Source organism: Marmota flaviventris, chromosome 9, assembly GCF_047511675.1.
Source record: "Marmota flaviventris isolate mMarFla1 chromosome 9, mMarFla1.hap1, whole genome shotgun sequence".
In the NCBI taxonomy this organism is placed as follows: Eukaryota; Metazoa; Chordata; class Mammalia; order Rodentia; family Sciuridae; genus Marmota; species Marmota flaviventris.
In genome coordinates, this window is record NC_092506.1 from 82,802,682 (window position 1) to 82,827,183 (window position 24,502).

Here is a 24,502-nt window from a genome sequence, read left to right on the forward strand (position 1 = left end):
ATGAATTAAAAATCCTTTTCATATTGCTAAGTTACCACATTTCTTCATCTATCTGCAGATTGCCTCTTGGCCTCTCACACTAGTTTCTACAATGCCCTTCTCCCCCATCTGCCAAAGTCTTTCTCATTTTTCCTTTCCCAGTCTCTCATTTTTTGCCTCCTCAGTCCTTTCCTCAGCTTTCCTTCTAACCCACCTATTCTGGATTTGGGTAGTGCTGCCTTAAATTTATGATAAAGAACTGGAATTGATGTGTGTACTTTTGTTCATTTTTAATACTGTTAAATATTTTAAGTACTGAGTATTAAATGACGAGTGCCATAGGCTTCAAGCTGTTAAAAATACATACCTAGAATGTATATTTTGAGTTTTTGTTAATGTGAGAGTTATTTTAAAAGTACTCATCAGAAGAAAATGTTTTCCTTAAATTCTTCTTTTCCCTACCTTGCTTATTTGGTTTAGCTAGACAAACAGAAGATAGAGAAGCAAAAGAAAGAATTAAGAGCTAACAAAAAGACTCTCGATGAAGAAGGAAATGTCAGCAGCCGTTCTTCTGGAGTCACAGGGACCACAAATAAGAAGGATTTTGCCAAACAGAGACCTGGAGAAAAAAGCAGGAAAAATCTTCAGTTATTGAAGGACATGCAAACCATACAGAATTCATTACAAAGCAGTAACTTGAGTTGGGATTACTGATTCCTCGTGCCAGGTCATAAATTTTATTCAGATAATCTGTACCTCATCAATCAGATGTTGACAATTCACTTTCCAGGTTTCATACTCACTTATGTTAGAATTAATTAATAGCATGTGTTAGGGGGCCCAAGCTTCATTACCCAGTCCTGTGTTACGCAGAACAACTGTGAAACCATTTTAATGGAAACCAAGGGAGTTTTAAGGCCTAAGAAGCCCCTGTTTCTTTGAAATGAATTTGCTACACTGACATATTGCACCTTCACAAATTACCGGGTGGCTTTTTTTTTTCCTTTTTTTTTTTTTTAACTTGTGGGTGTGATTTTTTTTTTTAATAGTTCTTCATTCAAATTAGGTTTAAATTTTCAAAATATGAGGCTTTTCCATAGCAGGGTTTGCTAGAAAAGTCTTTTTTAAATCTTCTGGCATAAAGTGCCCACTTCCCTTTTCCCTTAAAACCATTAAATACACTTTGTTTCAACTATTGATGGAGGTTTTCATATTTATATATTTAAGAGGATTTGGGTTATTGTTTTTTTTTTTTTTTTTTCTTTTTTGGTATTTCAAACATTGATCAGTATTGAATGCACTTGTATTGCTTTTTAATCCACTGTTAGTTTTATTTAAAGATCCAAGCAATCATTTTAAGCTAACTACCTGTAAGATTTATGAAAGCATTTTTTAAAGTGTAAACAAATTGTTAATAAATGAGATTTTTGAAGAAAGTGAGAATGAGAGAGAAGGGAGATGTTGTGAAGCACACACATCTGCAGTTTTTATATATACCCATTTGTAATCATGTTATTCAGTCAAGGCATTGTGATATTTTTAAATCTTGAAACCCACAGAACCCCGTGAATATTTGCTTTCCTTTTTCTGTACAGTATGAGCAAAATAACTGTACACACAAAATTTTCATTTTAATGATGTTGTCATAATTTTGAAAAGATCAAGACATGTTACCTTTTTATAAATTTGCCATTCATGTCAATAAAGTAAACTTTTTTAAGGAAACACTGAAACTTTCCTTAACAGCCTATTAACTAAGGCTTTATTTATTGTAAACTCTCAAAAATGCATTTCAAAATAGGACATTAGTATGTTGATTATAAGTATATTAATATTCAGTACTTAAATGTTTACCATTTCAATGCTTTCACAAGAAACTAAGCCCAACAAGATTGAATTGCCTCATGGTATATGAGATACTCTAAAAGGGCTAATTGACATGTTAGCCACATATTAAGGGAATTCTTTTCATATGCCTCTCCTTGGATTGAGATGGAGGTTAAGGATTATACCTAGACAGCATGATTTATTCTAGTACCTGAGCTTTGACCTTGTCAAGCCTCTTATTGAATTTATTTTTCTACAGCTAGGGTTCTTAATTTAGTGTCCTAAATACCTATTTTGTGAACCTCCTGAGTGTGTATGTAATCATTTGCTTATACGTGTGATTTTCTGATGAGCAGGTTTGCAGTCATTGAATTGACAACAGTGAGTCCATAGAAGGTGAGAAATTGCTCTGGTAACATGGTAAATATTTGTGTCTCAGCCATCATTTCAGCTATTAAACTTTTGTTATCTCTTTGTTTGAATTTCAGGTTATTAAATTGTATGGCCATCATTTGAATGGTAGTAAATACAAATCCTAATTAGGAGAAGAGTGATTAAATACTGCTAAATCCCACCCCATCCTTTGGTTGGGATTCAAACTGTATCCTCTCCAGTTTTTGATATTCTCAGGTGAGAACTTAAATACTAGTCCAGTTTTCTTACCTGAGAGTTTACAGTAGGGGAACACATCCATCCACTGATGGTGTACTAGCGCTTTATTACAGTGCATATTAACTATCTTCTGTGTCTACAGTGCCAACAAGGACACCAAACTGAGTAATCAAAATGTCTTTACAGGCTGGTGGCAGACATCCGAGTTGTTTTTCTGAATACAGTGTGGTGAATGCAGTGGTTAACAGGCAGGTACACAGTGCCATGGCAGATCATGACAGAAGGTGTGATGAATGGAAGTAACTTGCTGGAGGAAAAGATAATACCTAACTTCTAGAGAACAGGACTGAGTCACAAGAGATAACAGTTGGTCTAGGTCAGTAAGATAGAAGAAAAACAGAAGCGGCAGGTAGGAATATGAGGTTTACATGGGAGAATTGTGAATAAGTAGAGTAATATTGGTATATAAAAGGAATGCAGATGAGAACAGAGGGGTAGGCAGAGTCTAAGGAGGCAAGAGCTTCAACTTGATCATACTGGTGTCTAAATTTTGCATTCCTGATCATAAAGGAAAACGCATACCCGTACAACTAATATTCATTCATAGACATATAAAGTCATAAAACATACAAATGCCCATGAAATATTAGTTTTTTTTGTATAGACAAGTATGTATTTTTAGCTCTCTTCTTTGTCTTCTTCTCAGGCACATAAACTCCAGGTTGGAGATTGCTGCAGAGGGTGAGGGAAACCACCGAAATGTTTTGAACACAAGACTTTATTTTTTGGATCTAGAGATTGAACTCAGAGGCACTCACACTGAGCCACATCCCCAGCCCTATTTTGTATTTTATTTAAATGAAACAGGGTCTCACTGAGTTGCTTAGTGCCTTGCTTTTGCTGAGGCTGCTTTGAACTCTGGATCTACGTGCCTAGTCTCCCAGGCTGCTGGGATTACAAGTGTGCACCCCCATGCCTAGCAAACAGAATTTTTTATACTTAGATTTCTCTTGGTTTTTTAGTGGTATTTAGTGGGTATGAGTACATTAAGACTAGAAGCTTTAAATTCTTAATCTCTTCAGCTTTCTTTTATGTTTTATCAGACCAAGATGAAAAAGCTTAAGTGAGGGAAGTAAGAGAATAGATTTATCAAATTTGGAATACCAAATTTAGCTTTATTACTATAATATTCTATTATTAGACATATTAGCTTTAATACTGACTGGCCATTTAAACACCTGTTAAATTTTTCTCGTAACAAATTTCATATGATAAAATCAGTGGATCCCGATTTTGGTAATATTGAATGTACTGATAACTATTTTTTCATTTTTGTTTATTTTTATGTGGTGCTGAGGATCCTGCCAGGCGAGCACTCTACTGCTGAGCCATAATCCCAGCCCCCTATTTCTTCAACTCTAAGACCAACAATAAGGATAAGACTCAGACCTGTGAATTTATGAGCAGAAAAAAATAGTTTTTGTTTCATTTGGGAGTCAAGGAGTCAAAAAATTGAATATTTCCACCTGCACCAGGCACTCCTCAGAAAAAAAAATTCCAAGAAATAGTTCTGCGTGTGCGCACACGCACATGTGTGCACACACACACACCCTTAATATAACTTTAGACAAAAACAAAGTTTTAAAATTAGCTGAAATTTCTTTTAATTAAAAGACCAAGGGACAAGAAGCTTCTTAGTTACAGTACATTACATATGGCTCTCATATAGAGTAAAATATTAGACATCAGACAGTGAAATGTCCATACCAGCACCAAAGTCTCAGGCAAGCAGTGAAGCAAGATTTCTTTTACTGGTATTGAGATTGTAATTCATTTTTAAATGCGGTGTGTTCTTTGGTAGGCTTAATTTGGTGGAATAAAGTAGTGAAGTATTTCATGTAAAATTTAAGCATTATACTTCTCACCATATGCTATTTATACAGTCTTCCAAAAAAGTCTTTTAAAACTTGCCAATTAGCATTAAGCAAAACAGAAAGGGGTAAAATTTTTTTAAAAAATTGGAAAAAAATGGAAATTAATCTGAATGTCTTAGAAATCTTTGAACTCCAAAATGGCTACCACTTTGTCTCCTTATGGTCCCCTAAGCATATCTCTAAGGCATCATTCTGGAACAGTAGAATGCCCTAATTAAGTATGTAAATAATGTCAGCAGCAATTTTTAACTACTGCCACACTATGCTTTGCCTTTCACTATATTAAGAATGGAGGTTGAACAGTGATCAATGTAAATCAATTACTACATGAAGAAAAGCCCATGATGGAGAAAAAGGTATTAAATGATTTTGATCTGTCATACATAAAGACCTAATATAGATGATGCCACAGAACTTCAGTGTTGATTTGGTTTGAAAACTTGTTCCTCTGTGCAGTGAGCTTTCTCCAATCAAGAGGTGTATTTCTGAAGTAGTTTGTACTTTTACCAGATGTCTGAACAGGTTTAGTGTCATAATCATGTAATTACACGTGGAATTGTTTCTCTTAAGCCACCCACATTGCTATAGTTCTAAACTCATCTTAGAGAGACTTAAAATAAATAAAGCATCTGAACTTTTCTCTCAGAGATGGGTTCAAAATAGGGAGACTTTCTACTCATAAAGCTGCCACTGTAATGAAGAGTTCATATCAATGATGTCCTTAGTCACAATCCTTTCACACAACAGTCTGGACAGGAGTGACACATTGTGCAGGAGAGCTGGCTCTCTCTGAGGATGAGGTTGATCGGTTCGAAATTTCTCTCTGTAGTTCCTCTACTTTTTTCTGAAGCTCTGCTCGTTTAGCAAGAAGTTCTTTGTATCTATTGTGAATAGGTTCCTACAAGAGCAAAACATAAAATTATTCAACTAGGCAATCCTAGTCAAACCCAGGGTCACATCAGTGTTAACACTGTTTTTTGTTGTTGTTGTTTTTAGCAACTGGAACCAGTCCAAACCAGTCCCACCTTTTCTATCCATCAGTGGAGATTAAATTCAGGGACACTACTGTGATTACTGAATCTTTCACTGCCATTTCCAATGACCTCAAGTATTTCCAGACAATACCTGCTGTGGAGATGCTCCTAGAACCGGTACATCTACAAATATAACAATTATAATACATAATTATGACAATTAGAACCTAGTAGTCAAAAGATTCCTATCATTTAATTGTAGGTTTTCAGTCCTAATAGTAAACATTCAATAATATATTCACTATGAAACAGAATTTTCTTAGGCAAAGAGAACTGATTTGTCCAAAGTCAAAATGAGAAACAGGTATACTGACTATCCAGTGTGGGACTCTTTCCAATACACATTTATAACTATCAATGGATATAGTTGAAATTTATAAGTATGCACAGATAATATTTCAACTAGAAATATAGAATTAAAGGGGACACATCTAATAGAATTACATTGTTCAGATGAAAACTCCCATCATTTTTATCATACCTGTGGTTTCATCCGTGGATTCCATCTTATGTAATATCCCACCCAGAGCTCTAGGTGGCGCATGCTGGCTACTGGATAAAGGACATGATTGCAATAACTCCCATAGAGAGGATTAGTGAAGTCTTCCAGCTGGCTATTTATGTAAGACCACAGTGACACAGTCCTCTTAGGAAGATTCTATCAGGAAAAATAGGTAAACATTCACATAAGCTATTTATGCTTTGGATGAAATTTGTAAAGATATATTTTGTAGTCATTAAAAAACCTTTTTTCTCAATGGAGATTTACTCGGTGACATCCTTCACTGCCATTTCCAATGCCCCCATGTATTTGGTTTGGAAAACCTTTTTAATGATTGCAAAAGGAGGGGGGTGGACTTAAACACTTTGATTTTAATGTAAGTGGGTCTATTATACTATGTGTGCTGGAAAACAGTCTGCAGTTCCTCAAAGAATTGCACCTGTCCATACAAAAACTTTGTCCCACATGTTCAAAGCAATAGTATTCATAATAGCCAAAAGATAAAAACAACCCCAAAATCCTATCAACTCATGAGTATATATAGTATGCACAATGAAATATGGTAATAAGAAATTACACTCTGAAAACATTTAACACTGAGAAGATCACATAGTGATTCCATTTTTTTAAAAAAAAAAATGTACAGCCAGGTATGGAAGCACATTGCCTATAAACCCAGTGACTGAAGAAGCTGAGGCAGGAGGGTCACACATGCAAGACCCTGCCTCAAAAAATAAAAAACTTAACCCCAGCATCAAAAAGAAGTCCAGAAGAGAGAAATCAGAGGGAGAAAATAGGTTAGTATTTGCCAGAAGTGGGAGAAAGGGGATTGACTACTACCAGGTATGTGACTTAACTTGGGATGATGAAAACATCCTGAAATAAATGATGGTATTATACAACCATTGCTATATGCTTTTTTTTTAAGTGGGATTCTATGGTATGCAAATGGTCCTTTAACAAAGACACACTTAAATTCATATCATTCTTTGTGGTATAAGTATACAACCCTATTTTACAAAAGCAGAGATTAAGTTGCCCAAGGTTATTCATAAGTGACAGATCCAAAGATCTCAACCAAGTAACTGGGCTTTAAAAGCTATCTTCCCTGGTATACTTTCTAAAGAATAAGAAGCTACTCTATAAATTTTTTTCGAATGAAAGTTTATGTAGGGCTGGGGTCATGGCTCAGTTGTAGAGCGCTTGCCTTACATGCGTAAGGCACTGGGTTCGATTCTCAGCACCACATATTAAAAAAATAAAGGGTCCATCAACAATATAAGAAAAAAAAGTTTATGTAGAGAGGGGCACTGATCAAGATGGTTAAAATGTTCACACAAAAAGATGTATTCTGAAAAACAAGAAAACATCCAATTTACTACTTAACAGTGATCTCTCTGGGTAAGAGGAATACTGGGGAAAAAATTTATACAGCGTTATCTTAATAGTATTTAAAATCTTCATCATAGTTACTACAGTGTTACTTTATAGTAATTTTAAAATGTAATTTATACACAGAATATATTTTGGGATTTGAGCTACCCATTCAAAGGTGTGCTTTCTGCTGATTTATATTTTTCTACACCTGCTTTGAAAGATTTCCATCCTATGTGGAATAATGGGAACACTCATGCTCCTCAGAGTCCCATATACTTCAGTTCTCTTTAGCAGACACTACTTTCCACCCTCAGCTGATAGCTAGCACCATCAGCCTTGTGATGGGTATTTCAAAATAGACCAGTGCTACATATGTGGGAGAAAGTAATTACATTATTGCTTACAAGATAAAATATGACCAAAAGGTAATATTAAAAAAAAAAAAAAAAGAAAAAACCCTGCTTGATTGCTATCCATCATTTTTGTAGGGATAATGCAAGGAAGGGGTAGGCCACAGCTCATATTTTACCTCTTTTCCTCTCTGCTGTTCACTGTTACAAAGGAATGTTCCAAACAAGCAGCTGTATAGGTGGTCCAAAATGGTAATGAGAAAATATTCATTGAATTCAAATGCAGTAGGAAACTGTAAATTGAACATCACATATGCATAAGATTAAGACTTTTTAGGCATATTCATCCTCATGAGTAGATTCTTTGTAGTACTTTTTAAAAATTAAGTCTAACGACATTTGAAACTATATATCTAAGCCGTTATGCCATTATTAGCTTGCTTTTCTATTCGAAAATCCTTTGTCACTTTTCTCAGGTAATTTCTCTGGAGACTTCTTTTTCTTATGCAAAAGTTAGAATGGTGTGCTTTTCTGTATACTCTCTCAACCCTATGCTTACTGGAAGCTGAATTTTGACTTGGGCAATTTCCCTTCCCATAATAAGGTTTTTCTATAAATTTTCAAAAACGTAATTTTGTTTTCAGGAATTAAACTATCAATATTTTGTCCAGAAAAATCAATACTAGACAAAACTATCCTTCACATATATGTACATAATTTATAAGGCAACAATACTTTTATCTTTTTTCAAAGAACATCCTGGTGAATCAACGCCCCTCATACCCTGTACTTAGGTAGCATCTTTCTCTCGGATCAAACCCAGTGCCTCATGCATGCTAGGCAAGCACTCTACCACTGAGCTACAACTCCAGCCCCTGTCAATGGATATTCTAATTTTAGGAAATTAATCAAATGAATGATTACAGAATGTAAAATGGTAAGTTAACATGGCAGATTTCTACAACTAAGGACAATTCCTAGTCCCTGAGTAATTTTTGTGGCTGGGAAACTAAAGAACCAGAAGATCAAGCATATGCCATTAACAAAAAACTAGCTGACTATAAGTATATCCCATTTTTTCCCTTAATAAATCCCATCTGTGTTTATTAAAAAAATTTAATGGCCTTATTTACTAGGCAAAAATGAATACATCCTGGCTCACTAAATAAGCCCATGAAGCTAAGCCTGTGATTAGTTTTTCAATCTTTTGACAAAAGTATTAGCTAAGTTATGAGAAGACAGCTTATTCAGTGGGCATTTCATCACAAGGAAACTAAAATAGCTGGGCAATAATTTCCCCATTTTTTTTTAAACATGCGTAAAACATAAAGGAACTTCCAACAAGAGCTTTCTGACCCCAACCAGGAGGGGTAATAGGCAGGAAAGGTATAGAATGTGGCCTAATTACAACATAATTGTCCTACTTTAACAAATATGCTATTTAAGTCTGCAGTAGTATTCAATTATTTATAAACTTTTAATGATTGTTTAGGAAGAAAACAGCCACCTTCAAGACACAAAGCTCATAACTTAGGAAACAAAACTGAATTGTTGCACACATTTTCTGTGTTAAAATCCTAACCTCACGTAATTTTGACATCTATGACAATGCTTCATTTATCATAGAAGGTTTCAAAATAATCCACCCAAGCTGAAATGCTAAGGAAAAAAAACTATAAAATATAAAAACTATTTTAAAAAAAACTATTAAATATACAATTGACAAGTCATCTATTTTAATATTTTATTGAAGCTAAAATGTTTATTCCAAAGCAGGGCCAATGGGTGCCCTACTTTATATTCACGTAGCAGTCTTAAATAAAACAAAGTTTGAGGCCTAACAAATTGCCAGATAAATAGCATACTGATGAGCTGCATTCAACTTTTGGGTTTGGGAATGACTTTTATGAGTTACAATTAAATCATATTTTTATGGCACTGACCCTTTTTCAGACTATTCTCATATGTTTCCGAAAACATTAAGTGTATGTACATTAATATTTCAATTAAATATTTTTTACAAAGCTTTTAGAAGGTTTAAAATATTTATGTAACTATACTCTTCATACTTAAAGGAGGTATATCTGTCACCTACCTTGTAATAATTTCTATCTGAACATATTTTTTTCCTTAAAATTACTAAAATAGGATTTTATTTTGCTTGGGCTACCTAGCATATTTATTCACCTTCCTTAGTAATGTATAGAAAAGCCTCTGTGTGAGCACACTACTATTTTTAACACTTTTGTTCATAGCAAAGGAGGAAACTTCTCAAATTATTAATGCCACTCTCTGAATAGCCAATAGAATCAAAATTGTAAAGTGTTTAATATTACTCCCAAACAAAGACATTTATGTGTCAATAAATAACAGCGTTATCACTTGGAAAGGTTATAAGAATTTCTCTTTCATGTGAACTGTAAGATAATGATGACTAAATTTCCCAACTCTGACTCTGAGCTTAAAGGAGATATGTAAGAATGGATACCCCAGAGAAGCTACCTGTCTTGTCATTTGCCACACACAGTCAATAAACTGAAGGAAAACAGGTGATCTTTCTGCATCTGCATGGTTCTTATCTCCATGGCCAACTCTCTGAAGCAAAGAAAGTGAAATGTTAAATGTAGGAATTTTTAATGGAAATTATTTTCCAACAAAAGTAATATTTGGTCAATATTTTAAACTTCAGAAACATTTTTTAAAGAACACATTGCAAAGGAAATAGAAATCACCTTAATTCCAACCAAGCAGATATTTTTATTAACATTTTGATATGAACTTCCAGATTTTTTTTCTGACATGAAATGCTATGATAGGGATTACCACCTTGTTTAATAAATGAAACCTAGATCCTAAAAGATTGATAATGGAATATGAGTAGTCAGACCTCCAAGGCTAGATTTTCATTTGGGAGATTTACTTTCCTCTAATAAAGAACAGTTACTTTGTACATTGGTTTCAGAAAGTACCCCTATTAAAAATACCTTGGCCAGTAAATAAAGAGTATATATCTCATCAGGAGGAACTACATTAGCACAAATCTTTTCAAACCTTTCAACAGTACCTGCCATCCACCTGCATTCATCTATATGGTTTCTCAGTTATTTCCTCCTTTGAGGCCCTTTTATACAGATGATTCAAACAGAACCCTGCTCCATATTCCAAAGCAGGGATTAATTCTAAAAGTGTTGCCTATAAATTTATGGGGGCCTTGAGGCCAAAACTTTTCACAATAAGAAAGGTATTTTTATTTACTTTCTCCAATATGTTGGCATTTGTACTAATGGTGCAAAAGCAATAAAGGATAAAACTTAAGTGCCTTAACAGGAATCAATCAAGGCAATAGTGCCAAACTGCAATAGTAATAATTACTGTCTTTAAGTTTTTAGAAAACTGTTATCTACCACACTGAGCTTAAAGACTTTCCTGATAAAATCAGTGATGGTATTAACTAAATCAGAAGGTTTTGAGAATAATTGTTAGCCTACATTAACCATGTCATTTGATAATCAGATCTTTGCTTTTTTATAGCACCATACTTTGGTTTCATAGGGCTATTTAGTCCAATTGGGAATGCATGGACCCTAAGGTACTTCCAATTCTGAAATTTAGCAACCTAAAAATAAAATTTGAATAACACAGAGGGCTCAAAATCTTGTTATTTCCGTAAAAGTATCTGTGATTTTCATATATATGATCATTATAGCTTTAGAACCTCATAAAGATAATAAAAAAGCTGTGTTTTATTCCCAACTTTAATTTTTTTTTTCTCCTTTACTTCTAAGTACTTTAAGAATAACAATTGTCTTTTGATAAGTCTAGAAAAAGCTAGAAGTGCTTTGTAATTTTATTACCATTCACAAATTTTGGAGGGGAATCACCCATGGACATGACTCAATAGTATCTGATATTTCCAGATAGAAATCAGAGAAGACTCACTGGGCCAGACATCTGACTAACAGCCCTGGCTCCATGTTGTAGTCACACTTAAGATATCCTAATACTGTTCTAATACAAAGCATATGAGGAGTCTGCCCCACTGGATAAATGATCTGTCTGGGACTATTATTTTAACAGGCCTTACATGAGATGCATCATGAGTCAAGGTTCATTACTCACTAGTTGAAATCTATGTCCAAAGCTTAGCCACTCTTTCTCCACAAGGACTTCAAATCCTCGTATTGTGCGATAGTATCCATCCAACATAAGCATGGCTAGGGAAGTTAGCTGAGCTGTGCGATCCCAACCATCACTGCAGTGTACCACCACAGATGTCTTCCCTGACTCTACCTTGTCAGCAATCCGAAGAGCCCCTGCAAGAATAAGCTGGAAAATATATTTTCTACATGAAATTTTTAAAAAGTAAAATACTTCTAAAAATTTTTACTAATAATGTAGTTTTCTTGCACATATCAACATGGGGAGAAAAGAAAATTCTAAACAGAATTTTTGTACATGGTAAAATATGCATAAATTTGATTTTAAAACTAGAAAATCTTATCTTTCTTTTTAAACCAATGCTTACTTAACCACATACCTAACAGGAATAAAACTGGATCTTTTCTAATATTCTATAGAATTTGTTACTTAGAATACGAAGATTTATATATCACATAACACAAAATTAGTACTTATAAACTTTAGAGTAAGCTACTTTTCTTTAGTAAGCATGAAAATTCTCATCAGATTAATGTTAATTTACCTGGTATCTAATTTCGGCCCTTACTTTGATACATATGCAGAAACTCTCTGCAAAATAAAGTTATTTACTTGGAAAAGTCTTGGGTGAAAAATCAAACAATCAGATGTAGCCAAGAAAGCCACAAAAACTATCCTTAAAAGTGGATAATACAGCATTCTCTGCAGTGACTGTATAATATCATAATTAGAGAAAAATCTGGCATCACAGAGATCAGAATAAAGAAAACAGATTTACTAAACTTGGGAAATGCCATAAGATCACTTTCATCATAATTATTAGGCATATTCTGGAAATGGGGCACTCTAAAGCAATCTCAGTCCTGACTAATCAGAGTCATTTATGACCATTTAAAAAACACATGTAAGTATATGGCCCCATTTTCCAATAGCTCTAATTCACTGTTTTAAATAAGTCACCTGTAATTCAAATGTATATGTACACATAAGAATCATTAACCCAAATCCTTAGTTAAGACTCATCAGGAAGGACTATCCAGAATAGTAGCTCATTCATTTATTCATAAACAATTATGGAGTCCCTAACTATGTGGCAGGCACTGCTCTAGGTGGGAAATAAAGCAGTGAAAAAAACAAAGAACCTGTTTAATATTAGAAACTGAAATTCTACTTGGGGGAGTCCGGACAGGCACAGAAAAGACAGATATCCATAACTGAAAAATCTCTGAAGGGGATATAAAGAGTACTAGTAGATCTGTTATTTTGCATGAAGTATTTGGGAAAGGCCTCTCTGAGAAGGTGATATTTGAGATCTGAAGAAAGTGAATGGTAGGTAAGCCTTGCCTGTGTGAGGACTGGCAGAGGAGAAAGTCCAATCAGACTGTTATGTCTTTAATCCTTAGGGAAACTTGTTTCTGTTACAGCCAACCTTTTCGAGAGAATGTTGTATCTGGTAATGAAAGGCCCTGATGTTACTGAGATTCACACCATACCTGAAAATATATATAATTATGTTAACTAAAATAGTTTGGTGCTGCAAACATTAAATTGGCATGTTGGGTAAATTAGTATTCACATGATACTCTCCAGGGGATTTAACGTCCAAATAGTATCCTTCATTCAACTACTATACCTTATTCCTCTGAGCAGGATGATTTTAACCTCACATCATACAACAAGTATTTACTAGGTACCTCCTATTCCTTGCTATCCAAGTTCCTCAGGGGACAAAAAGGAAATATGATTTATTCAGTCTAGGTGACCTACTATTGTTTGACCTAACAAAAGCAATAGAGTATTACCTAATTAAATGGAAAGGAAAAGGGAAATGTGGAGTTCAGAGAAAATGGAAATGGATATAATCTGCAAAGATTTCATGGAAGAAATGATAAATGAACTGGATCAGAAGGATGAATAGAATTCAGATAGAATCAGAAAGAGGGAAATAAAGAAGTACAACAAAACCCAAAGCACAAGGCAGGAAATGTAATTCATTCAACAAACATCAAATTTAAAAGTATCAAAGCAGTTATCAACTCGTCACTGTTCAGAAAGATTTTTATGCTGATTTCAATTATAAAAGCTAATACAGACAAAAGGTTAGAGAAAGTCCTTGTTTGAGAAATAGTAACACATCACACACCTTAATATGTTCTAGCCAGTGAGTAGATTCCAAGTTAGACAGCCAGTGAGTTTCCTCAATGTTGGGGTACACAATCTCTTTAAGTTTTCGTAATGATTCTCTCATGACATGAATATTATGGATATCCAGAAAAACTAGTTCTGCATTTTGATAAGCATCTTCACTTTCATAACCTCCACCTTTTGCCTGGAAAGAGGCACACATCACAGTATATCATAAATGAATATATCCATTATCTGTGGATATCCATGAAATACCTCAAAACATAAAAGAAGATGCACATTACTGGTGCCCAGGAAAACCCCATGGGAGAATGTAAATGATTGGATGCAACTTAGCACAACCATGCTATACCTCATGTTCTTTGTAAAACAAAAATATGTACTTACCATTCCTTAAGTGGCAGTTATAAATATTAAATGCTAAACTTAGGTATTTGAATGTTTAAAAACACTTTTTCCTACCCATATTTCAACTTCTATCCTAACAATTACTTACAGAAGACTCTCCTTCATACCTACTAAAATCACCAAACTTAAGTTCCATGTGCAGCAACCCCATGTGTGGTTCAACCATACTACTTTACCTCCCTGCCTCTTCACATCATTTTAATCTTAATATCTGCAGGATAAATTATAACAGCTTATTTTTAAATAAGTATAAAGGTATAGGATTCACATCTACAAAACAGAATGAGAAAATATTTGGTGTTTTTCAAAATAAGCTATAACTGGAAAGGAGAACCTAATTTTTTCTGAACCAAATAATTATGACTAAAACATGATCCTATCTTCCACCTAACATGTATAAAATTTCACTGCTGAGAGCCCCATAAGAAACAAAAGTACTAGAGAAGCCACTGTAGTTATATAAAATTAAGTGATCATGACTTAAAACTTCATAATTCATACCTCTGAAAACAACAAAACTCACCAATTCCTAACCGACATATTACCAAAAGAATAGAAGTTCAGATTTCTTGACACTAACAGTCTAGGAAACAGTTTGGATTCATGATTAGCACAATTACAAAATTAGCAGTGTTTCAGTGGCTACCTGGTAACAAGGATTATTTCTGAAGAATGGGGATAAGACAGGATGAAGGTGGAGAGACTTCAAATCAAATTTTTTGAAGCAATTTTTAGAAAGATGACAGTGGTGGCAACTACAAAGAATCTATAACAAAAATACAGAATAAAAATGTTCTGGAATCAGATTTGTTTTGGTTATATAACTGTCAATACACTAAAGAGTATACTTAAAAATAGTGCACAGTGCACTCTCTCCATACAACTGTTAAAAAAAAAAGAATAACTACATAATAAAATTTAAAAAAAAATTTTAAAGATAACCGTGACAGTGTATCCCATTCAAACTCCAAAATGCCAACAGGTAGAACAAAGGAAGGACAGCCACAAGGTCAAGCTGCTTATCAGTACACAGGAGTAAACAAAAGAAAGCAGTGGACACATGGAAGATAAGAAAAACCTAAGAGTATTTGTTTTGTTTCTTTGCTTTGGTTTTCTTTTAGAACTACAGGTAAGCACAATAGGTTAATTTCCCAAGTGCATCTGAAATTGAGAGGAGTCTGTTCATTTAACAGCTGATAAACACAACAATAGAGGTAAATTTAAGGGCCAGCTCTATCTAGCCCTTATACACTCTTGGATCTGACTGGCCATGTATCCCTTCAGCTCAAAGCATAATGAAAATTGAGCAGGACACAGGCAATGAAAAGAAATCTGGATAAAAGTGGGCAGGGGGACAGTTAGGATTAGGAGGGGCAGAGGTGTGGGTGAAGAGTAGGAAAGACAAATTGGAGTCAAGATACTAGGATGTAAGATTTCACATTTTTTTAATGCTGCATAAAAACAAAAGGATGCTCAGTGAAATGAGCACTTTAGACTTCAGGGCATGCCTCACTTTTGTATGCCATCATCATCTAACTTCCCTTCTGAAAGTTCAGGATAACTAGTTTCACCTTAAAATGAATAGCAGGAAGATGACTGATATATAAGATATCTAAAAATATAAAGAGGGCTGGGGATGAGGCTCAAGCAGTAGCGCGCTCGCCTCGCATGCATGCGGCCTGGGTTCGATCCTGAGCACCATATACAAACAAAGATGTGTCCGCCGAAAACTAAAAAATATTAAAAATTTTCTCTCTCCCCCACCCTCGCTCTCTCTAAAAATAAAATAAAATAAAAATATAAAGACTGAGCAGCATTCATAATATCCCTACAGACAATACCACATAAAACTAAACCATCTATCTTCATGTAAGCTAAAGACATTTTAAAAATAATACCAGGCATGAAAACAACATAGGATTGAAAAACCTCAAATAAATTACAGAAATTTAGGAACAAATGACAAATAAAATATCACTTCAGAAATAAAGACTAAAAGGAATACAAGCTCCGCTGAAACAAATGAGTGAAAAGGAAGTCTTAAAACCCCCCAAAACATCAGAAAAACAGAAAGAATTAAAGAGAAAGTAGCAAATGATGAAGTAAGTAAAGAGTAAACACAAATTTAAAAGGAATACCTGAAAAAAAGAGCCATGTCAAGAAAACCAAATAAATATTAAGAATTATAATTAAAATGTCAATTTTTAAACATTGAAAATTACAAAACAAAATAGCAGACAAGTATACCTGAGAATACAGACGCAAAACACCTAACATTAACACATAATCCGGGATAGGGTGGAGGATGTGGTGCAGGAAAAAAAAAATCCTTTGGATATTCACACAAAATCAGTGACTTAGAGAATTTTTTCAAACTTGTTAAAACATTATGCCAAAAGAAAATGGAATAATGTATTTCAGGTACTCAGGAAAATCAACTGTGAGCCGTGGACTATATATATAGTAAAAGTGATTTTCCATTATTAAAAAAAAAAAAATTCTATCAGCAAGCAGCTTAGAGAATGTTGTTCCCCTGTACCCTTGCTGAAATACTAGAGAACAAACTTCAGAATACCCCCCAAAATGGGAGGGACTAGAAAGACATAAATAGAAAAAAGTGGCTACATTGGTTTTAATATCCTTATCCCTCAATATCCGTAGAGAACTGACTCCAGGATCCCTCAAATCCATGGATGCTCAAGTGTCTCACATAAAATGACATGGTATTTGCAGATGACCTGTGCACATCTCCTGTTCAGATGACTTAGTATCTAATTAAATATTAGTACCTAATGTAAATTCTAAGCAAATAGTTGTTATACTGTACTATTTAGGAAATAATGACAAGAAAAAAGTATACTTATTTGATATACATGCAACTTTTAAAAAAATATTTTCAGCTGGGCACGGTGGCACACTACTTTAATCCCAGCAGCTCATGAGGCTGAAACAGGGGGATCAAAAGTTTAAAGCCAGCCCCAGCAACTTAGACCCTCAGCAAGTTAGTAAGACCCAGTCTCAAAATAAAAAATAAAAAAGGCTGGGGATGTGGCTCAGTGGTAAAGCACCTGTGAGTTCAATCCCCAGTACCAAAAGCCAAAACAAAATAAACAGTTTCAAATCTGTGGATGTAAAATCATTAGAAACAGAAAGATGAATGTATACAGCTAATTACAGAAACAAAACATAGAAGGGAAAGGTCTATGTATAAAAGTGAAAATATGTAAAGGCTATATATTGTGACAATACAGATATAATTTTCTTGTCCACTGAAAAGACCTAGAAACAGAACCAAGCCAATTAATAAGTGAGCATCCTTAGCAACAGATCATGATTTGAAATACCATTTCCTACCAACAGAAACCAGTACTTCTTGAAGAAATGATTCTTCCCATCTGGGGCAGAACATATACAAGATTTCCTGATGAATTTGGTATATTCTATTATACCAGACAGCTTCTTGTGTCAGTTAGCTTTTTGTTAGTATAACAAATATTTGAGATAATTAAATTATAAAGAGAAAAAGTCTACTTTGGCTCACAATTTTAGAGGTTTGACTTCATAATCAGTTGACTCCACTTCTTTTAGGCTTGTGCTTAGGCAACACATCATGGCAGGAACACATGGAGAAGCAAAACCATTTACTTCATGGCAGGCAAGTGAAAGAGGAAGATGCCACAGTTACACATTCCCTTTAAGGACATGCCCCCAACTGCGTGAAAACCTGCCAGTAGGCTCCCCACTTCTTAAAGTTAGCCCAGCAACTTAGGCCCTCAGCACCTCCCAAAAGGGCTTTGGGTTAGAGACCAAGGCTGAACACATGGGCCTTAGAGGGACGGACACTTCTCCAAACCATAGTAATTACTAACTCCGAAGATAAGCTGAAAAGCCTGCCTCTGACCAAAGATGAGAAAATTTTTTACTTCAAAAAAGTATATATGGAGGAGTAGGGAGGATAGGAAGGGCAGCAAAATAGAATAGACAATAGGATTGATGTATGTACATTCCATGTATGTATTATATGTCAAAATACATTCTGCTGTCATGTATGACTAAAAAAAAAAAAAGTATATTTGTTGGGGCTGGGGATGTGGCTCAAGTGGTAGCGCGCTCGCCTGGCATGCGTGTGGCCCGGGTTCGATCCTCAGCACCACATACGAACAAAGATGTTGTGTCCGCCGAAAATTTAAAAAATAAATATTAAAATTCTCTCTCTCTCTTTAAAAAACAGTATATTTGTAAAAGATTAGAAAATGCTAACTATAAATACATGAGTTCACAGCGATACTTTAATAATAGAACACCACCATTTTGTAACCATCAGTGTTTTAATGTATCTAGGCACTGAGCATCAATAGCCACTAATACCCCATGTGCCTCATGGTGTACCACCTATAGTCCTGCTAAAGGGACTGAATCTAAATCTGAAAACCTCTGGATTCATTTGACAGAAATTCAGGGGACCAGAAGAATGATGGACACATTATGATGCAACCAGCCAAGTGTGGGCTGTGAGAAATCTACAGATAAAATATAAGCAATACATGGGTAAAGGGAGGACTACAGATTAAGAAACTTATTGAGTAATATTTTAAAAGGTAAGACTAAAAAACAAAGCCTATGGATGCATACTTTGGGATAAAAATATAAAGAAATGCATGAAAAGAATTATTTAAAAATTAGAGTCATTACTTTTGTCAGGAGTAGAAGGTGAAATTGGAGCAAAGCATTCATGTAAGCCTTAATGAGGCTGAAAAAGTTTTAATTCTTGACATGGGTCATGGCTACACAAAATTGTCACATAGTAATTCATTAAGCTACTACGAATAAAAATGTGTTGTAACCTTAGTAAATAAGGGTTTATACTTTCATCAATTGAAACAGGGATCTGTGCACAGTGAACTATGCATAGGGATGCTTTTTGATAATATTAAAGAATTTAACATTTCACCCTGCCAACTTTTCTGTTCTTTATTCTCCTCTGATCCTAGAGAAGGATCCTAAGTCTCATTCCTGTTTATCCATGGCATAAAGCTTAGGAAGGACTAGCAATTACTCTAAGAATATATACCAGTTCTTGCACTAAGGGTTTCATTTACACATTATCTCATTTTATTTTTATGCCCTATAACTGAAGAATTTATGATTTAGGAGGCCATGCTCTTCCTTGTTTCCTTTAAGGAATATATTTACAGTTTAATAAAGAATAGCTAGATCTCACAATGCTCTCAAAAAGCAAAACAGAATGGAAATAAGAACATCTTTCACAATTTAATTAAAGGGTTGATTGTCCAATCACTGTTCCTAATAGCAAAAAAGCAAGCAAAAAGCTTAAATAGCCAACAATGGTTTGGTATAATTGGTTATTGTGGCTTAAAATGATATTATAGATTAATTTCTACTACCTAGAAATATACTGTGTTAATTTTTAAGAAAAGGAACTAAAATTCCAATTTGTTTCAAATATACATGCATATGTATACACACTGGTCTGAAAGTATAAGCAAAGTTTAGTGGTGTTTCTCAGTTACAGAATTGGCGGTGTTCAAAACTATTTTCTTCTTTTTGCTTATCTGTATTAACCAATTCTTCTATAATGCATATAAACTGCAATCTTAAAAAGATTAAATAACGACTAAAAATCACATCATCAAATAGAAGAGCCAAAATTAGAAACTCCCTATTTACCACTGAAAAGCCTGGAGGTTTTTTTACTTTTTACTACATGGGCTCCTGTCAAATTCATCTGATTTAAGAAACGCACAATTACATTCTTAATTACTGAAAGACAATCTCACCTTATTGGCAACAGCATTAACACTTGGTCGGGCATCAAATATAAAGATTTTGTGAGACTGGGCATTGGAATCCATGATGGCTTGAAGGTATTTTTCATCATCTTTGTTTCGCTTCCCACTCACTCCTACCATGGGCTGGCTACATCGAGTGATTGTGGCTTGACTTTCAGGATGAATCCAAGATAAAACCTTAAAGGTGAAAATGGGAACACACCCTTTATATGCTTCTGTTTTTAATGTTTCTTTAAAAACAGTCCTCTCTGAAGCTCTGCTTTCCAACTGAATCCAAAGCCTCGCCATAAAAGGACAGCTCACAGTATCCAGAAAAATTATTATCTTTCAAGCCAACTCTGGCATGTGCAAAAGTTGGTCTAATTCTTAATCACATACTGATTTATGTAAGTCACGGTTTATTGGGAAGTGCAGTTTTATAAGAAAATACATTAAAACAGGACTAAGTAAAGCCTGCTTTTAAAGTTTTGTTTTTTTTTAATCAGTAAATCTGCCCAACTCTGAAGTCTTCAGAATCTATGAAAATTCTGAACCTAAAATAATTTGAGATGATCTTTCTAGACCCAGTTATTCATTGTAAACTTGTAAAGTTTTCTTTCTTGGTATTAATGGAAAAGAACATTTATCATTGTGACTAAAGAATATATAACAAAGAAACAGTGAGTGATACCAGAGCAAACATTTTCAAGTTAAGAACCACGAAATTCTGTTTTCATTTTGCAGTTTTATTATTTAAAATTTAAATTAACAGATTTCATTTTATTAAATAACTCCATCTCCAGTATCCCTATTAAGTACTTTTAGCCATTAGCTATTTTTATTCTGCACCCAATTCCCCAATTCATCAATCTCAGCATGAGGTAGAATATTAAAACTTTTGCAGTGTCATCAAAGCATCATACTTACTGGGATGCGGCCCCTTGACCTAAAGGATGCCACTCTCTTTAATTCTTCATCAGGAATATTTGATGGTACAACCAACAAGGCAGGGTATGTATCACAAAGTTCATATCGTTCATTTATCTTAGTTATTCTCCAGCTTTCATTTGGAATTCCCTACACATGAAATAAAATATAACACGAATTATTAATTGAAAAACCCAGAAGTAGCCATCATTTTCAAACTCTCATACTTCCACTATCCATCTCTGAAACTACTAGAAGAGCAATGTGCCTATGGTGACCATGCTTTTAGGATGAGACATTCTAATGTAGGGATCTGTGTTTTTTGTAGCAAAATGTTAATGTTAATTAAGTCATTAAATATAGTATAATGTGTGTCTGTATCAATAAAGGAAATAAACTACAAATGTTCCTTGAGTCATACCTAAATGAAAACATCCTCCTCAGTTACAATTAGAGTTAATTTTTAAATTATATTCTTCCAATTATCTGATAACTACAAACACATTTCTCTGTAAGAAGTGAAATCTTTATTATAACTACTCTGGACAATTTTCTCTTCAAGAAGTAATAGTCTCTTAGCAGCAGAAACCCAATTTTTAAAAAAGTTATTTTGATATTGAAAAAAAAGATAATGGTGAGGAACATGGTTCTGGAGCTAGACTTCCTGAATTCAAATCCTGGTTTCCATACATAGTAGTTGTGTTTCTTTGGGCAAATTACTCAATGATCTGTGCCTCAGTTCACTCATATGCTATGCAGATAATATTAGTAACTACCTAATTATGAAGATGAAATTAATTAATATATACAAAGTACCTAAGAAAAGCCTAGCATATATATATGTATATATATTTGTGTATGTGTACACTCACAGCACACATGTTGTGGTAAATAAAAGTATTTTTTACTTAACAAATATTTACAGAGCACAAACTATAAGCAGAATACTCTCTTATGCTTCATTCATACATTTATTCATTCAAGAGATATTGTCTACTACATGCCAAGCACTGCTACATCCTAAGGATACACCATGAGAAAACAAATGCAGTGTCTTCCCTCAAGGAAATAAGAGAGATTATTCCTTCAAAAGCTGCTAGTATTGGTGAAGAATTAGAAGGTGGTTTTAGCATAGAAATGGTAGATAGAATAAAAAGGGGCAAGCAGGCATTAGTAAATATTATCAAACTGAATCAAAGTAGGACAATAAGTATATGAGAAGGCTACCAAACAGCAGTTAAATTTTGATCTGCATATAAAATAATATAAAATACGATAAATTAATGTCAAAATGTGGAGGGGTTAATCTTATTATGGTTACTGACCAAAGTAAATCAATGGTGGCTTTTAGCACATGAAAATAGGAAGTATACCGTGACTTCTGTGAAAATGTATAAAATTTTCAAAACTGTATATGGAGGTAAATTATAAGAACTGCTCCCTAAAATTATTAAGAAATGTTTTCAGAATTAAATTATAGGATATCCAAAAAGAAAAATCTGAGAGAATAATACTAGATGATATATAATTAAAATTTGCCTGTATTTATTTTTATCTTTATATCTATTAAATATTTTTAAATAAACTAGTACTTATAAGCCTGAGATAAGATAAATAAAAGATCACTGGCATATCCTGGAAAGCAATTCAAAGAAAATAAAAGGAAGTCAAACAATCAGTATTAACTTTCATTTAATAACAAAATCCTAAAAAGTTGTTTACTTCTACCCATGAAATCTTCTTTACAATGAAAAAAAATATAAAATACTAAACCTAAAACAAGAAGTACATACCTGCCTTCTATACTCTAAAAGAGAATCATATAGCTTCCACCCATTTTCTGGGAATACTTCTTTGTATTCAAAAGCAAAAAGAGGCTACAAAATAATAAGCAGAGTTAAAAGATATTTAAGAAGGTAATGAATCAGAATATATCTTTACACTCAAAATTTTCATTACTTATCTGCAAGAATATTGTGTATTGGCACCTTTTTATATTGTCCTTTTAGTTTTTATTCTATATTTTTAAAAGTATTGGTTTTTACATATTTTTTAAAGTATACAAAGCACACAGAACCACCTGACAAAATTTATCAAATACTATCTTATCATCACATCTCCTTTAGATATATATATAGTAGCTTTGCAGGTTTACGTCTAAATAATTGAAATATTACATTTTCCAAAAACACATCTTTTGATAGAATTAGTTGGACAGTAACATATAACAGTAAACAGCTGTTAAATTTATGCTATATTTTCTAAACTACACAGAATAAACTTTTTATTTTTTGGCTTTCAATTTATCATTTTATAGACATAATAATAGAAACAACTATAATGTTAAAAAAAAAAATTAAAAATGTAGTCAGAGAATCAGTGTTGATTCCCAAGTCTATTCTCTACTAGCTATGCCCTTGAATTAAATGCATACTTGATCCTGGTTCACCTCTAAAATAGGGATAAATAGGGCTAGTATGAAAGTGAAATAATATTACATAAATGAGGGAGCCTAACACTGTCACAAAACTTCCTAATAGCACATAGTAGAAACTTACTATTCATCCCCACTTCCCTCCCAAATTGCTAATCTTAACTGTAGCTCTCAACTGAAAATATTTCAAATCCTATAAATTTGAAATTTCAAATCCTAATGAAGTTCAATTATAGCATTTCATCATGGAAATATTCTGTATAGAAAGATCATATAATTATAGAATGTTCATGCTGGAATGGACCTTGGAAATGAACTAGTACATCTTCCTCATTTCATATCTAAAGAAACTGGCCCAAGAGATTAGATTAACTTTAACTATATATCTGGTTAAATGTCAAAGCAGGGACAAAAATGTAGAAATTCTAGATAGCCTAATCAAGTTTATTTATATCAGTAATTATAATATTATTTTCTAAAGATAAGAAACATTTTACCAGGTTATTAGAGACAGGAAATGCATATTTCATTAGATTCTCAAATATGGATCTTCTTGTTCGCCCCTCAGGTTTATGAGCAAATCGTAAATTCCTAATATCCTAGAAAATATTTTAGATACAAATTAATCACTGTTTGATCACTTTTTACTTAATGAATAAATAAGTTTATGTGGAATTATCTTGTAAAATGTTAAAATCTATAAATTTGAAATACAAATATATATAGTAATGTCTGGAAGGAGGCAGATTAGAATGGTTCACCAGGAGAAATGAGAAACACAAGACATTCTAAAAAAGGCAGAATTCAGAGGGCAGAAAATTCCCCTATGCATATGGACTTGTGAACTCAACACAGGTCAGTTAGAGGCAGCAATCCACATATGGACTGGAGATTACACATAATGTATCTGAAGCTTAATATCATGAGTAGGGCACATTAGCAACATATGTCCTTCCCTGTGAATGCCTACTTTCTGTCATGAACTTCCATTAAGATCCTAATTAATGGTTGTTACTTTCCATGATA

At 33.7% G+C, this 24,502-nt stretch overlaps 2 protein-coding genes across 8 annotated transcripts in view; one reads left to right on the forward strand and one right to left on the reverse strand.

The window, feature by feature from the left end:
• The window catches only part of Cep57 (centrosomal protein 57), a 46,139-nt gene extending 43,851 nt beyond the window's left edge, over nucleotides 1–2,288 (forward strand). The window contains exon 11 of the mRNA XM_027951378.2: nucleotides 460–2,288. Coding sequence (XP_027807179.1) covers nucleotides 460–693 — 234 coding nt within the window. The 3' untranslated portion in view covers nucleotides 694–2,288. The remainder of the gene's footprint in view (nucleotides 1–459) is intronic.
• Mtmr2 (myotubularin related protein 2) overlaps nucleotides 1,217–24,502 on the reverse strand; it is a 77,658-nt gene continuing 54,372 nt past the window's right edge. For 6 of the 7 annotated variants that reach the window (XM_027951393.3, XM_071616637.1, XM_071616638.1 and 3 more), the window contains 10 exons: nucleotides 23,974–24,075; nucleotides 22,836–22,919; nucleotides 21,043–21,192; nucleotides 20,125–20,313; nucleotides 13,917–14,102; nucleotides 11,735–11,941; nucleotides 10,118–10,210; nucleotides 7,795–7,908; nucleotides 5,868–6,044; nucleotides 1,217–5,250 (listed from right to left, as the gene is read on the reverse strand). In XM_027951393.3, the coding sequence (XP_027807194.1) occupies nucleotides 5,089–5,250; nucleotides 5,868–6,044; nucleotides 7,795–7,908; nucleotides 10,118–10,210; nucleotides 11,735–11,941; nucleotides 13,917–14,102; nucleotides 20,125–20,313; nucleotides 21,043–21,192; nucleotides 22,836–22,919; nucleotides 23,974–24,075 (1,464 nt within the window). In that variant the 3' untranslated portion in view covers nucleotides 1,217–5,088. Of the gene's footprint in view, nucleotides 5,510–5,867; nucleotides 6,045–7,794; nucleotides 7,909–10,117; nucleotides 10,211–11,734; nucleotides 11,942–13,916; nucleotides 14,103–20,124; nucleotides 20,314–21,042; nucleotides 21,193–22,835; nucleotides 22,920–23,973; nucleotides 24,076–24,502 lie in introns of all 7 variants that reach the window. The other variant, XM_071616636.1, reaches the window with a different exon arrangement.